Below are 16,259 nucleotides of genomic sequence, written 5' to 3' on the forward strand. Positions count from 1 at the left end.
ACCCGCGGCCGGGAGAGGGGCCGGTCTGGGCGCCGGGAGCAGCGCACGCAGCCGCAGGGAAGAGCCGCCGGGAGGCACGGCGGGACCGGCAGCCCGCCCGCCGCCGAGCTCGGCGCGGAGGATCGGCACATCCCCGTTCCGCCGGGGGCGGCTCTGCCAACCCCCCCGCCGCTTCCCCGCCTCCCTCCCTCCTTCCCTCCCTCCTTCCTTCCCTCCCCGCCCCTCCGGAGCGACATCCCTGCGAGTTTGTCTGGCTGCCCGCGCCCGTCGCTGGGCGCTCGCCGCCGCATCTCCCTCTCCATCAACTCCTGGGAGCCGCCGGCGGAGGGCAGGGACAAGAAGTTGCGGCCAGCCCGGGTGGAAAAGTAGAGGCAAGAGCGGAAGAGGCCGGAACCGAGCGCAGCCCGGCCCAGCCCAGCGGGGCCGGCACGGCGGCCGCCACCCGCAGCCCCCAGCCGGGGCTGGCCCCGCGCTCCGGCGTAGAGCGACGCGGCCCCGCGGGAGCCGGCGCGGAGCCGCCGCGGTAAGACGGGGCTGGGCTCGGGGGCGGCGGGCGGCGGCCCCGCGGTCCTCGCCGAAACTTGTCCAAGTTGAGCGGCCCCGGCGCGGGCAGGGGCGCGGCGGCGGCGGGCGCCCTCTGCCGGGCTCGGTGCGGGCGGGTCGGGGCTGCCGGGTTTCCTGCTGCCCGCCGCCCTTCCGCCCGCAGAGCCGCTCGCCGGGTACAAATACGCGCGTGCTTTTATTTTAGTTCGAGGTGAATTGGATTTCGGTTGCGTGTGTCAGGTTTATTTCCGTGAGTAGCTCCTGTAGCGTAACGGGAAATTATTCGCTGAGACCTCATGTTCACGCTGGAAATGGTGAAAGAAAGTGAGCTTTGAGTAGCCAATCTGAATTGCTCTTTTGCCAAGGGTAAGTTTGGTGGAACTTTGAAAATGCTCCTTTTTTCATTTCTTGATTTGCTTAAAAGAAAAGGTGAATTAACTCATCTTTCCTGTAAACTTAGCCGCAGTTTGTTAACCAAAGTACTTTAAATATGTTCTGACATCTACACAGCTTCAGAGAACTTCTGTTTCTGTTTCCACAGAAAGAACCTACATGTGAAGTGAAAGGAAACCTGAAACTGCTCTTCTTACAAGAAAGTATTGGCTTTCTGCCTCTTTCACATGTTTTCCTTTTGCATCATAATGGAAGGAGCAGGATTTTTAGAATCATCGAGGCCAAATTTGGGCATCACTAGCTGAAGAAAAGATTAAAAAAAGACTTGCAAATATGTCAATATGACTCTTAATTCAGGTGCATCTTTCACAGAGAGTGATAGTGGTTAAAATCACTGCAGTTTCATCAAAAGGATCTAATGGAGGATCTGTGTTGATTTTTTTTTTTATTATTGTTTTCCTTCCCGTCCCTCCATGACTCCCAAAAGAGAAAGATGGAAAGAGTGTGTAAGGAAATTGAAAAAAGGCAAAGACTGAAGACAGTAACTTCAATTTTGGAGTCTATTTTCCAAGTGTTGTATATTCTCTATTTTATCAAATATAACACATTGTTTTAAATAAATTATATCATTTTGTGATCAGTGGAGTTTTCGTCAGCTCTGAAAGTGGAATTTGGCCTGATTTAAAGCTTTTTAAAAAAGCAAACATATTACTCCAATTCCCTTTTTAGATCATGCTTTTCAAGTTACCAAGAGATAGTGTTTCAGTCTGTTACTGTGCAGTCGGTCTGTGCTTTATATGCATATTGTAGAGATTTTACTTTTCCCCTGATTTTAGTGCTTATGCTTGTAGTGTTGTATTTGAGAAAAGTGTGAACAGACAAGGCACCTGAGATTTAATTTTTCGTTTTTCAAGAGCCTTGTCATTTCAATGTTGTGTCTCAGATTACAAGTAGTCTGACCCTTTGTTGTAATGCACAGTATACATTTAGTCTTTTCTCATAAAACATGCCTTAAGATACTATTTTTTTAACAAACTGGATGAAAGTTTGATATCTGAACACTCTTTTGTGAAGAAATGTATGTCTGGGGAAGAGGAGCTGCCTAATGGATCATGGCTCTGATGTTCACGGGGCATACTCTATTTCTAGCATTAATGGTGTTTGATGTCCTCACTTTCGAAGAATCTGTAAGCAATTACTCTGATTGGGTGACTTTCATAGAAAATGTAGATCAATATGAAAAACAGCAACTTGAAGGTCTTAGTGCTGAGCAGAAGCTGAAAAGAACAGTTCATCCAAGCTTGTATTTCGACCCTCAGGATGTTCAGGCACTGAGGCAAAAGGCTCGTACAAGCCATTTGCATCTCTTCAGAGCCATCAGAAGTGCAGTGATGGTTATGCTGTCCAACCCTTTGTACTACCTACCTCCACCCAAGCACATTGATTTTGCGGCCAAGTGGAATGAGATTTATGGGAACAACCTGCCCCCTCTAGCATTCTACTGTTTGCTGTGCCCCGAAGATAAGGCTGCATTTGATTTTGCCCTAGAATATATGGATAGAATGGCTGGCTACAAAAACTGGTTGGTTGAGAATGCTCCTGGAGATGAAGTGCCACTCGGTCACTCCCTGACAGGATTTGCCACTGCTTTTGACTTCTTGTATAATTCACTGGAAAATGAGAGAAGGCAAAAATACCTGGAGAAGATATGGTCCGTAAGCGAGGAAATGTATGAGTACTCCAAGGTTCGTTCCTGGGGAAAGCAGCTTCTCCATAATCACCAAGCAACCAATATGCTTGCTTTGCTTATTGGGGCTTTAGTTGCTGGAGTGGACAAGGGATCTCAGGCGAATATTTGGAAACACACTGTTGTTGATGTGATGGAGAAAACAATGTTTCTCCTCAATCATATTGTAGATGGGTCTCTGGATGAGGGAGTAGCTTATGGGAGTTACACAGCCAAGTCGGTAACCCAGTATGTTTTCCTGGCCCAGCGGCACTTCGGTATTAACAACTTGGAGAATAACTGGCTAAAAATGCACTTTTGGTTTTACTATGCCACCCTACTACCTGGCTTCCAGAGGACTGTGGGTGTTGCAGATTCTAATTACAACTGGTTTTATGGTCCTGAGAGCCAACTGGTTTTCTTGGATAAGTTCATCATGAAGAATGGAGCTGGTAACTGGCTGGCCCAGCAAATTAGAAAACACAGACCCAAGGATGGGCCAATGGTGCCGTCCACTGCACAGAGGTGGAGTACATTACATACAGAATTTATATGGTATGCTGCTGAAATCACTCCTCAGCCACCTCCTGACTATGGTACTGCTAAAATGCATGTGTTTCCCAACTGGGGAGTTGTTACTTATGGGGCTGGATTGCCAAACAGTCAGACAAACACCTTTGTATCCTTCAAGTCTGGGAAACTCGGTGGACGTGCTGTCTATGATATTGTTCACTTTCAGCCCTACAGATGGATTGATGGGTGGAGAAGTTTCAATCCGGGTCATGAACATCCTGATCAGAATTCCTTCACTTTTGCTCCCAATGGACAGGTGTTTGTATCTGAGGCTCTTTATGGACCTAAACTCAGCCACCTGAACAATGTCTTGGTGTTTGCTCCATCTCCTACAAGCCAGTGCAACCAGCCTTGGGAAGGACAGCTTGGTGAGTGTGCCCAGTGGCTGAAGTGGATTGGTGATGAGGTTGGAGACTCAACTGGAGAAATTATAACAGCCTCTCAGGCTGGTGACATGATGTTTGTGGGTGGCGAGGCAGTATCTGCTTACACATCAGCAATGAAACTGAAAAGTGTGTATCGCGTTTTGCTGCTCTTAAATTCTCAGACGTTGTTAGTAGTTGACCATATCGAGAAGGAGGAAGACTCTCCTGTTAATTCAGTCAGTGCCTTTTTTCATAATCTTGACATTGATTTTAAATACATACCCTATAAGTTTAAGAACAAGTACAATGGAGCTATGATGGATGTGTGGGATGCCCACTACAAGATGTTTTGGTTTGATCATCGTGGGAGTAGTCCTGTTGCTAGGATACAGGAGGCTGAACAAGCTGCTGAATTCAAAAAGCGATGGACTCAGTTTGTAAATGTTACCTTTTCAATGAAAAACATGCTTACAAGGATTGTTTACCTTTTCTATGGCCCGTATGTCAATGTTTCTAACTGTAGACTCATGGATAATGCAAAATCTGGATTTCAGATTTCGCTCAGTGTCAACAACACTGAAAATACCATCTCTGTTGTGACTGAGTATCAGAATTTAAAGGCAAGGTTTGATTACTTGGGATTTGGTGGTTTTGCTAAAGTAGTTCATGAAAATAAAGTGACCAAGTTTGGTCTTGGTACTGAATCTGTGAAAAAAGATATAAAAAATAATAGGGTAGTTTTCCCATTTGGATTCAAAGTGAACATAATTGCAGGGTTAATTTTGGGTGTCAGTTTGGTCATACTGGCTTTTCAGTGGAGGTTTTACATATCCTTCGGCAAAATGTTGCGTTGGATCCTGATACTGGTTGTTACACTGTGGCTTGTTGAATTGGTGGATGTGTGGAGCATGTGTACTCAGCCCATCTGTGCGAAGTGGAGCACTGACATGACCAGGCTAGAAGGTGATAAAGGCAATAAAGCCAAACCATTAGAAGGAAACCCTGTCGTTTTGCCAGATGTTATCATTACTTCACTTCCCACTTCTGGTGCAGAAATTTTAAAGCAGCTGTTTTTCAACACCAGTGATTTTTTATACATCAGGATACCCACACCCTATCTTGAAATTCCTGAGACTGAATTTGAAATTGATTCCTTTGTAGATCCATGTGAATGGAAGGTTTCTGATGTCCAGAATGGTAATTTTCATCTTATCCAAGGGTGGCTTCAGTCTCTAGTTCAAGACACGAAGCTGCACTTGCAAAACATTCATTTATATGAAGCTAGCAGAAGTAAAATTGCTCAGCATTCTGCATTAAGTAAAGACAAAAAGAAAAGGTCCAAAAAAAGAGAATCCCTGTTAGAGCAAAGAAGCAGGGTAAGAGGAAGTCAAGAAAAAGATGCTGAATATATTAGGGAACTGAGAAGACACCTTGTCTATTATCCTAATGCACGACCTGTGCTTAGTTTAACCAGTGGCAGCTGGACATTAAAGCTTCCCTTCTTTCAGGAAATCTTGGGACCATCAATGAGAGCGTTGTATGTAGTGAGGGACCCACGGGCATGGGTCTACTCAATGTTGTACAAAAATAAGCCAAGCCTTTACTCCTTGAAAAATATTCCACAGCGCTTGGCTGCAATGTTTAAAGGAGAGAATGGTAAAGAAAAATGTAGTTTAAATGAAGGCTATGCCTCTGAGTTTGAATCACTAAGAAACGAAATTTCAAATTCTAATTCAAATGCTATTTCTGTGTTGTCTTATTTATGGCTAGCAAACACAGCAGCAGCAATGAGGATAAACAGGGACTTGCTGCCAACAAATTATCAGCTGGTCAGGTTTGAAGATATTGTGAGCTTTCCTCAGAAAACGGCTGAAACAATTTTTGCCTTTCTTGGTATTCCTCTTCCTCCTGCTAGCTTAAACCAAATATTATTTGCCACCTCCACCAGTCTTTTCTATCTTCCTTATGAAGGGGAAATTTCACCAAGTAGCATTCATGCCTGGAAACAAAACATGCCCCATGAAGAGATTAGACAGATTGAAGATATCTGTTGTTCACTGATGGACCACTTAGGATACCCAAAGTTTATAGAATAAATGCTGCTGGTCAGCAGAAATTTGCACTAATGATCTCTGACTCCCAATTTGTGGATAAATATTAGATAAGTTTGTCTATTCTTGTAAAATGTGTACAGTCTGCTACTTTCAGAGAGATTATTTTAAGAAAAATGTAACTGTTCTTGAAACTGTGGAAGGTTTTTTTGTTGGTTTTCATTTTGTTTACTTTAAAAAGATATTGTAACTATTTTTGTGGCCTTTCGAAAAAAGCTGTGTGAACCTTTGCAGAAGCACCAGCTGGGGCCTCTGTAGCTCAGGGGATTAATAATAGAACAGAGAGCTTTTCTCACCAGTTTGACTCCAGCCCAAATGGTTGATTCCAGAAAGAATTTACCATCTGATGGTATAATGGTATGATGGTTTATATGAAATTATACTTGTCAAACTGGTCCTGTTCCAAATGGTCATTATTGGCCCCCCCCTTGGACGAGTTTACTGATGCATTCTGTCGATGTCTCGCTGGTCACGATGGTGGTACAAAATAAACATAAGCTGAGATTTAGGGCTGTTCGGCATCCCCTTAGTGGGAGGAAGCAGAACATTTAAGTAAATCTAGTTTCTTACTTAAAATTTGAGCAGACAGGTCCAGGACTGGAATGGACTCAGGTATTAAAGCTCGTTCTAGGATATGATTCCTGCATGTCAGAAATGTGGTACTTAAATTTGGGTTTGATGTTTCACAAAAGAGAAATATTAATTCTCCATTCCTGACAATGTGGTACCCTTTGTGAGCCTGAAGTAAATTATATGGAGGAAAATAAATGGGATGAAATCTAAGAAACTAGTAAGATCCCTCAAATGAGCAGTTGAATTTGTGTAGTTTTAACCTGCCTCAACCTAATTTTGAATGTTGTTAACATATTGACTTCTTGAACTCTTTTGTTCTATACCTCTTGTCTTAGAGGTTTTGCAAGGATATTCTCTTTTTGAGTGAGACTCTTCCATCCTTCTTTGTTGTAACACATTTTTCTGCTGATTTTTGTGCATAATTTCCTTGGGACCAGTGCAGCTATGTGATGCCATTGGCAATGGCTTATTGTTGATGTCTGCAAAAAATGCAATCTGAGATTTAGAAGACCTCAAATAAATCTCTAGCCCTGTGTTGCCATGGGATGTTTTGCTTGTCTGTATAATGAATTTCTGAAGGACAGCCATTGCTAACCTCAGGTCTTCCATCAGAGAGGGGAGAGATCTGGAAATCACCTGACCCTCAGCCACCTCACATTTGAGTGATGTTTCCCTGCAGCAAACTATTTCCAAAGTTATCTGACTAGTATTTCTTTAACATGATGCTGTGATATGATATTTGTTTGAAAACAGATAGGCCTGATAGGATAGTTGCATCTTTGTCACAGCTTTTTTCTTGAATCGCACTCTGTTTGCACATGCCCATTAAGGACAAAAATTCCCATTTCCCAATTAAACTTGCTCAGCATTCTCTGGAAATGCATGCATATTGTAAATGTCTGCAGATGTGTATATCAGATCACAAAGAGACATCTATTTCCTTGACCATCTGTTTTTTATTATAAGTGGAATTGTGTTGAAATATGCTTCAATTGGTTTGTGGGAGCTGGAATCAGAGCTTATTATATTAAAATATATGTGTAATTGTTATTTATTTGAGTGGTAAGCGTTGGGCAATGTCAAAAGTGCAGTGAGTTCCTTTATAGAGGTTACAGATCCCCTTGCTGAATTTTGATATAAAGGAGTTCTTCTTTTTTCCTCCCATCTTACCATTATGTCCCTGTCCTACCCAGCTGTTTAGTCCCTCCCATAAGTACATTTCATAATTTCATATCCTTGAGATAGCTCATTAAAACCTAGATAAAAGTACCTCTTTCTCAGACAGACATTAATATGGCAAAAGAGGCCTCTACCATGATAAAGCTATTGATAATTTGTGGTCTTACTCACAGTAAATTACCTGTCATTTACTAGCAGTAGCTGTATTTTCCCCTTCAAACCTGTATTTCACCTTTGGCTCGGTGGAGTGCCATGTTATTAGAAATATTAAACACGTTAATATACATTGACATTTTAGTGAAACTTTTGTTTCCAACTACCATTCTCTCAAATAGCCTTCTCTCTGCAACCATTTTTGACTGTATGTTAAAAGAAAGTATTGATGTCTGTACAGTTTGTGCTTGACAGAATAAATTTCAGCATTTACTTTCTATTTCCAGGATTTACAGTCTAGAATCAGAACAAATAAAAAGGCTTTTCTCTGTCAGAAGTTTTAGGGCAGCTGCAGGTAAGATTTTGTGGTTGTACTGAGTTGTTCTTAAAATTTTTGTCTGTTACTTGTATTCAGAAGAAGGATGGTCACTACACCGACACAAGCATTGACCTTCCCTTTCTCCATATAGTAATGTTTAAGACTGTCAGTAAACTTTGAGAATTGTTTGAACTTTTTGAAAAGAATGACTGTTAAGGTACATTGTTTTGAAAAGTGTTCTGACACTTTCATTTACACTTTCATAAATACACTCATGAAAACTTAGTCTCAGTACTTTATCTTCTTTTCTTCCTTTCTCTCCCTCTGTTAAATGTTGATAATTATTTGTATTGTAGTTTGAACTGTCCAATTATGACACAACTAAGATTCTAATGTATTTTTTTAAAAGGCCGTTTTTATTTAAATGCTTATCTCTAAATCATATTTGGAAGCATAAGAAAAGTAAATACCAAGGAAAACATTTCAGTTATTTACTTTGTAAGTAAGTGACATTGGCCTTCGGGAGATGCACATAGGTCTTGGCATTCAGAGTTCTATCAAATAGGATAAATCTGTAGTCTCTGAGCACATCTAAGTGCCTCTAGTGCTCCCAGTAGGTTTTTTCCAAGAGCAATTTCTGTGGAGCTGATCCTCAGTATCATGGTCAGGCTGGTTCCTTCACCCTTTTTGCATGCAGCTGGCATTCAGTCCTTATCAGATTTATGCTTGAACATGCCAGAGTTTAATTTCTGCACAAGATCCTCAATTATGTAAAATATATGGCACAACTTGTTTGACAGTATAATACTATTCTGTTAGTGCTAGAATGCAATTCAAATAAAAATTGCTTTTCAGATTTTATGAAGTTATTGTTTACTGATTTGTAAAGCCTCAGTTATGGATCAGAATTTTTTTGAAACTGTGAAAATGGTTTTATTTGCTGTTGAAACAAAATGGTATAACTGGTAGCAAACTCCTGTCCATCCTACAGTCAATTACTAGCATTAGAGACACTATTTATTTCATGAACGTAAACATACATTAACTGAAACATAATGCTGTATTTCCTGAAAACATTTGAAGTGCACAGTTCAAGATAAAGGATGAAAACATGTTATCAATATTTCTGTAAGTTGCAAAAATGATCCCTTTTGCAAGTGGCCCATATGTTGGGTTCCATATGCTGGAATATTTTGTAATTAGAAACTGTGATACTTGTTTAGGTGACTTATTAATTTATAAAAATTATTTCATTTACGTATAAATTTTCTTCAAGAGGATAAGTACTGGATCCTAACAGTTCTGTGGTCAGGGCATAAGCTTTCATTTCTTGTTCTGTACACCTTCAATAGATTTGATTCAGACTAAAATCTGATTTGCTTAAACCTCATGAGTAATGGGCTGTTTTCCAAGTGAAGAGTCTGTCTGGAGACTTACAGTCTCAAATACCATATCTCAGTGTGGAATATGGACCATGAATCATGGATCAAATCTGTAAATTGTGAGCTGTTCAGAATTGGACCATAAGTGGCATGATGTCTTGGTGACCTCAGTGAATGTTGTGCCATTGCTTTGAACAGGAACAAAATACTGTCATCTACTATCATAAAATTACTATCAACTAGTTAGCCTGAGTATTCCAAAACAGAAGAAATGACAGGAAATAAATACCTTAAATGATCATAAAAGATTATTCTTCTTGGTATTTGGTGACAAAAGGAAATGTATTCTAATAATTTAAAAAATATAAATTGCCCTGTAACTAATCAAAACTACCTGTAGGCTGCCTGATAAATTTATAAGCCCTTAAAAGGAAGTATAAAAACAAACAGATATTCAAAATAATCTACAAAACACCATTTTCAAATGTCAGGACTGTGATTTTCTTTAGCGAGGAGACATTTGCTGATATGTGATCAACAGTATTCTCGTAAGGGATGTGAATGGATAATCTCATGCTGTCTCTGAAAATACTTAATAATGGGGAAGTGCTGTTTCATGTTGCTGAAATGATGCTGTTTCAAATTAAACTATACATCTTTTGAGCAGGCAATGTGCTGAGAGTTATTTGTGATGGAGGAGAACAAAGACAGTCTGATCTCATTCACACAGAATAATTTCTGAAAGCTTAATTTATGGTGGTATAAATTCAACACTTTGTTTACTGCCTTTACTGAGAAAGGTATTGTGAAGTTTTAAGAACATGACCTGAATTAATCTATGTCACATTAGGTAATTTGACTTTCACATCTAAATAAGGAGTCTTGTCAGCCTAGAATCAATGGAAAATGTGTTTTGCACTCAAAGGTATATCCGACATTGCTGCTATCTTTTTAAATACTCAAAAGTCAGGATTGGTGAAACCCTTAATTAGATGCCCACTGACAGGCCTCAGATGAAGTAGGATGGATTTGGATTTAAATGTGTATGGTCTTACATTTAAGTAGATATCTGTGTCTGAGCAATTCCAGTGTATACACTGTCCTAACAAAATTTTCTGAAACATCCTGCATAAAATAAAACAATTGTTAGCAAAACAATGTGTTTGTGTTATCCTCTTTTTTCTTCTGTATTATTTTGTCAATTCAGATATCACAAAACTTTTTAATGCAGTCAAGTGCATGTATTTAAAATTTTAAAATCCTGCTATTCTTTTTTGTTTGGAATATGGAAACCATTGTTATCTTTCAGAAAGTATTGGTAGCCAGACCTGATTCTGTCTGCCTTCGAAAGCACAGTAAGTACATTTGGTATTAAGTGAAAGACTATAGAATAGCTAGATTCCTAGAACAGAATAGGTGATTTCTCACCCAGATTTTTGGGAACTAGATAACTGATGCGATCTATAATTTTGAAGTCTCTTAGTCTATTAATACTACTTGCAAACTGTGTATTTAGAGTAGTCCTCTTCTAAGCTCCTGAACTATATACAGGAGTTTTTTCAGAAGAGAGATATTTGGCCTAGAAACCATTCTTAAATGTAAGTAGGTAAGCAAGTTGCTGCAGCCATGGATGTTCCTGTGTGTTTATTTGTCTTTTTAAAGACACATAAGTCGAATAAATGAAGCCCTCTGGATATCTTTTGCTGAATGTGGGCTGGCACAGGCAGCATCTATCAGATCCAGAGGCACAGGTAGTTCAGCCTCGTTGTTGCTGCAAAGACCCACGGGAGGTGCAGCTGAGCTGCATCTAGTGTTCTGCAGCTGAGTTTTGCAGGTTTAACTGGTTTTTTGTTCATTTAGTTTTGCAGTTTGTGTTTGGGATATAACTTACAGGGGCAAGAACCTGATTCTATCTTTCCTGTGAAATTCAGTTTTCGGTTATAAAGAAAATATTTGTGTGTTTTTCAGTCTTTTTCACATGATATTTAACTGTGAAGCTGGTAAATGTTTTTTGTTGGTTTTGTTTTGTTTTTGTTGTGGTTTTTTTTTGGTTGGTTGTTTTTTGGTGTTTTTTTTCGTTGTTATTTTTGTTTCGTTGGGTTTTTTTCTGTAGGGTGTTAGCCCAGTGCCTTCTCTGAATGCTTTTGCAGTGGGTAGTGTGTGCTTATGCTTTGTAGCTCATCCTGGGTCATGTCACTACTTGTACAAGTAATTTTCTTTTTAACCTTATGAATCTTGACCCCAGCCTTGGCTTTTGAGAAAGTTACGAGGAAAATGCCTCTTATGATAGGAACAAAAATGTGTTTTCTAAAAAAAAAAGGTTGCTGTTTATTGCAAATTCTTTGACAATATTTGTCTCCAGCTATTTTTTGAAAGGTTGTTCAAAGTGAATATATGCTGTGTACAAAGCTGAGAGAAAACTAATACCAGGAGCATGATAAAAGGCAGGCTGTCAGAGATAATAAATGCACACTTGTATCTGTGAAAGCCATTAATATTTTCACTCTTAATTGATTTTCTAAGAGACTAGTTGCTTATATTTTCTTTGGTTTTTTTTTTTTTAATTTTTTAACCTTTTTCCATCCTACATCTTGCCTAGAAATAGACTTTTTTCTCTGTTTTCTGGATTTTAGTTTGAAATGTTGATTTTGTTTCATTTTCTTGGACCTTTTGTTGTGTTTCAGGATCTTCAAGTTTGTTCTCTTTATAAATCATATCCTACAACTGCCACTTGATTTGAAGAAACATTATCTCAAAGGTAATGGGGGATATAGGTACACAGAAATGAACTGAGAAACAGAAGAAACAATGTAACATTGCTGAAGAGAACAGGCTTTACAATGTGTGTTGGAGTATTTAGATCTTAATGAGCTAACAAATCATGCCTGAATAATAGACTTTATTATTCACTTTAACTAATCAGCTGAATACTGTCTGTTTCAAATTACCATATGAGTAGTGATGGAAAGTGAAGTTAAAAGGAAGTATTGTTTGTAAATATAAATATTGATTTTTTTTTATTCAAAACAGTGCTATTCCTTTGTATTCCCAAGATGTGTTCATTTGCAACAAAATAGCTATTAACCAGTGCAGCTCTATAACAAAACTGTTGATGCCGGAGGATGCTTTTCAATGATAGAAGGCAGCTTTACCTGCTGGGTATAGATTCAATATCGATGGTTTCTCAACTGCCAGCATCCTTTGGTGACACATTTGAAAGAAAAGTTTACTTCTGTAAAAATGAATTGTTTCATGCTAAAAAATGGACCACGTTGTTGCTGATCAAAAGGAGGTGATGTAAGAAACTGCATATTACAGACAGAATATGATCAGTTAGTCATGATTAAATCAGTCACATAATCAGATCTTTAAATGTATGGATGTAGCTCTCATGTATTCTTCAGCCTAATTACTAACCTTCATGACCCACTTATTTGCAGGCCAGGCTAAGATGAATTTCCTTCTATTTGGTGAAATAAAAGAGCAAGCCTACATGAAGATGCCCTGGCTTTGTTGATATGCTCGGTTTTTTTGAAGTTTCTGTCACTTGAATGTATGTCTGTATCTCTCAATCACTCTAGGGTACATTTGCAAATCCTATGTAATGAATGATTCTGTAGATTTCAGCATGCAGGAATTTACCTATTTGTATTCTCTCCTTTCTGACAACAGCCACGTCTTAGTACCCTTAACATATGAAGTGAATAGAATGATTAGGAAAGAGCCAGGCTAGACAATAAACAAAGATTTCTGGGTTTCATGGTTCACATCTTGTTGGAAGTGTTTGCCAGCAATCTGCTTCATCTGCATTTAGCTCAGCTGGCTCTGCATAGCAACAGACTCATAGCACCCTTTGAAGAATTTCCCTTGAGAAATGTATAAGTTAAAGGTATAGTTTTAAACAGCTAAATGTGTTTATCATTTCTTTAGGGCCTCTTAATGTAGGTGAAATTTTCTTTCTGATTTAAAAGTGCAAGGAAAATGAAAAGAAAAAAAATAACATTTCCTTTAAGGTTAATAAAGATATAATATTAAAAAATATTTAATGTTATTAAAGTTTAGAAAAAAAATCTGAAGGGTCAATTTGACAAAACTGCTATTAATTTTGTTGTTAAATTATTTTTCTTCATGCTCTATAATGTGTCCTGCCAGACAGATACACATATGACCAATTTGCATTTGTTGCATTTCTGAGGCTAGAATCCTCTAGATACACTAATGGCTTTTAACTGACTTTTAACTATCGCTTGTTATTTGTGGGAAGCAACTGAATCCCAAACTGAATACAACCTCCTTTGAGATAGCTGTAGAGAATTATAAGGTTTCAGCCTTCTCTTCTCCCGTCTTAACACTCCCAGCTTTCTCAGCCACTCTTCATCAGATTTACGTTCCAGACTCTTCACCAGCTTCATTGCTCTTCTTTGGATGCACTTCAGCACCTCAGTGTCTTCCTTGTAGTGGGGGGCGTCTCAGTCTTTTGTCTAAAATCAAGTCTTGTCTATTATAATATGTATGTTTGTGCATGGATATCATCAGGTTCCTAAAATCCTGCTAATTTTGGGAAAGAGTCAAAATGCTGGAAAGCAAGCAATGTCTCTATGGTATTGAAGTAGGTCTTCACAAAAAATGTATGCAGTCAATTGCAGAGAGATTTGAAGGTGATGAAGGCTCTCAGCAAATACACTAAATTTGTTCCGAATTCAGAGTTTAAAACAGGCTCTGATATTTGAAGCTTACTGGGAGGTGTTTAGGTTGTGGCTCGCTTTCCTTGCAAATCAAGCACTTCTTTTTTGTTAGTGAGGCATTTTAGCTGAAGGTTTTCTGAGATTGACCGTATGTGTTATTCTTCTTTTTTCATGATGTGTAGTTTCCCTACAAGACTTCTATTTATCTATTTTAGAAAGATATATTTGTTTATCAAGAGTGAATGTGATGAACTGTTTCATTAGGTTTTTCCTTCTGTTCCTTTAAAAATATAAATCTTACTTTCAGGCATTTTGTGAAGGAATCTGTCAGAATTTCTGGCAGTCAGAAATTAGAGAAAGTAGTCAGAATATGACTGTGGTTGCAAACTCCACAATCATTTCAAAATGTCCTGTTATACCAACAAAAAGAAGCATAAGATTTAACTTTATTTTCTCTGCTGCAATTTTAGGGGTACAACTGTATCATCTATGTTGAAAGTACACCCTTTTTATTTAAAATAAATATTGCCTTCATCAAAACAAACACATACAGTTCACAGTTTTAATTACTATATTATGAACAGCTTGAGCTGGAATTCTGTGGTGGACCAAATCTGCAATATCTCTTGTACCCTTTGTGAATTCAACTGCCACAAGTTACTTAACATGTCCCTTTCTCTAAGGCAAAATCTCTTCATAGCACTTAAAACACTGGAAAACACATCTAGAAAAAATAACCATATTTTATCATATTTTAGTCTTGTGGATTTTATTTACAAGTGAGGATTGAATATTCTGCTTTCATTTTGATATAAAATGCACTCATCTAAGTAAGCTCTCCTGTAATTTTGTGTCTGTTCCCCTCCAGAGTTTGCAGAGACAGATTTCTAATATGGCTGTTCTTTTCTTCTTTCAGTAAAGTGATATTTTGATTAATTGGTTAGAGAATGTGGAATTTAAATAAACGAGTGTTGAACTGTTTTAAATGTTTTTTGCAAGCAGCCTGTACTGATTGCATCTCTTTTGACTTTGACTTACAAGCATACCTCTCAAAAAATAATTCTCAAAAGTGGTACCTCAAATCTATCTCACTGACCGTTCAATTCTTACTGCAAAATGGTTGTAAAAGGGTTGTACAATCTTCTCCCAGAATATTAGTAAATAAAAATTAGTTGCTTTTCACATCAAACTGAGAGCTCTTCTTGGACCACAAATATCAAGGCACAACATGACTTCTCATCCTGTTGTTATGTGATTGTCATTTTAGGATGAAGTGATATATGTTCTTTGATGCCCTGATACCAACAAAAAAACTGTCTCAAAAATGAAAAATAGTAGTTTTAATCACTATATAGTGATATTTCTTGCCTGAATGTATATAGAATCACATTTTGCTGGAGTGTGTATTTCTAACTGAGGTCAGTATCTTCTGGCCCTAGGAAAATGTGATGATATGCTAGATCATATTATGCATTGACAGAAGTAGTCAGTGCAGGATAGCCTATAGCCTAGAGTTCTTAATTTGTTGCATTTTAGTATTGCCAAAAATATACTGTAAATTGGATTTTTTTATTTTCCTCACAGGGCATACTGCAAGCTGTGGAAAGAATGATTTTTTTCTTCATTGGAAGGCTTAGCGGAGCCTTTTTTGTGCTATGTCTTTCACTGCTGCCAGAACAGCAGAGCAAAAGGACATAGCTGGAAGAGGAGATGTATGCCAGGATGTCCCTGCAATGTGATGGCCCTCAGAAGTGTCACCTTGGCTGTGCAGCCACAAATAAAAACTAGAAGCCTATTGCTTCTTCCTAACTCATGGATAAATTCTTGGAAGTCTCTTACTTTTGAGCATCCTACAGACTCAGAAATGATAAGGCATTTTAAAAAATGACCCTTGAAAGTACTGTTAATGTCATGACCTCTGAGATAATCACACAACTTCTGTGACCTTGACTGATGCCCTTAAGAGATTGAAAATGCCCAGATGGGGGTATATAGTCATGTAAAAGAAACATTTCCTGGAATGTAAGAAACACGATATTTTACATCATCAGGCTTTAAGTGTATGACACATCACAACTCAGGAGTAGACAAGTAAATTGACAGCACAGATTTCTGGACAGCTTCTAGTGCTGGTTCAGATCGATCCCTGAGGATGGAGTCAGCACAAAGGCTGGGCACTGATTAAGATACTGATCTAAACAAATGCTGTTATGTGGCCTCATTCAGGTATCTTAAGAGGGTAGAGGCTTCACTCCCT

The 16,259-nt window shown here is 38.7% G+C and overlaps 1 protein-coding gene across 2 annotated transcripts; it reads left to right on the forward strand.

The window, feature by feature from the left end:
• The first annotated feature begins 217 nt into the window (after positions 1–217).
• Positions 218–10,475, forward strand: DSEL (dermatan sulfate epimerase like). 2 transcript variants are annotated; one of them, XM_038128823.1, is made up of 2 exons: positions 218–523; positions 1,085–10,475. In XM_038128823.1, the coding sequence occupies exon 2, from the start codon at positions 2,049–2,051 to the stop codon at positions 5,694–5,696; it is 3,648 nt and encodes a 1,215-aa protein (XP_037984751.1). In that variant the 5' UTR covers positions 218–523; positions 1,085–2,048; the 3' UTR covers positions 5,697–10,475. The 2 variants fall into 2 exon arrangements, with proteins under 2 accessions (XP_037984751.1, XP_037984752.1); XM_038128824.1 differs by lacking the exon at positions 218–523 and adding an exon at positions 568–909.
• Positions 10,476–16,259: the final 5,784 nt, after the last annotated feature.

This window comes from Motacilla alba, chromosome 2 (assembly GCF_015832195.1).
Source record: "Motacilla alba alba isolate MOTALB_02 chromosome 2, Motacilla_alba_V1.0_pri, whole genome shotgun sequence".
Classification (NCBI taxonomy): Eukaryota; Metazoa; Chordata; class Aves; order Passeriformes; family Motacillidae; genus Motacilla; species Motacilla alba.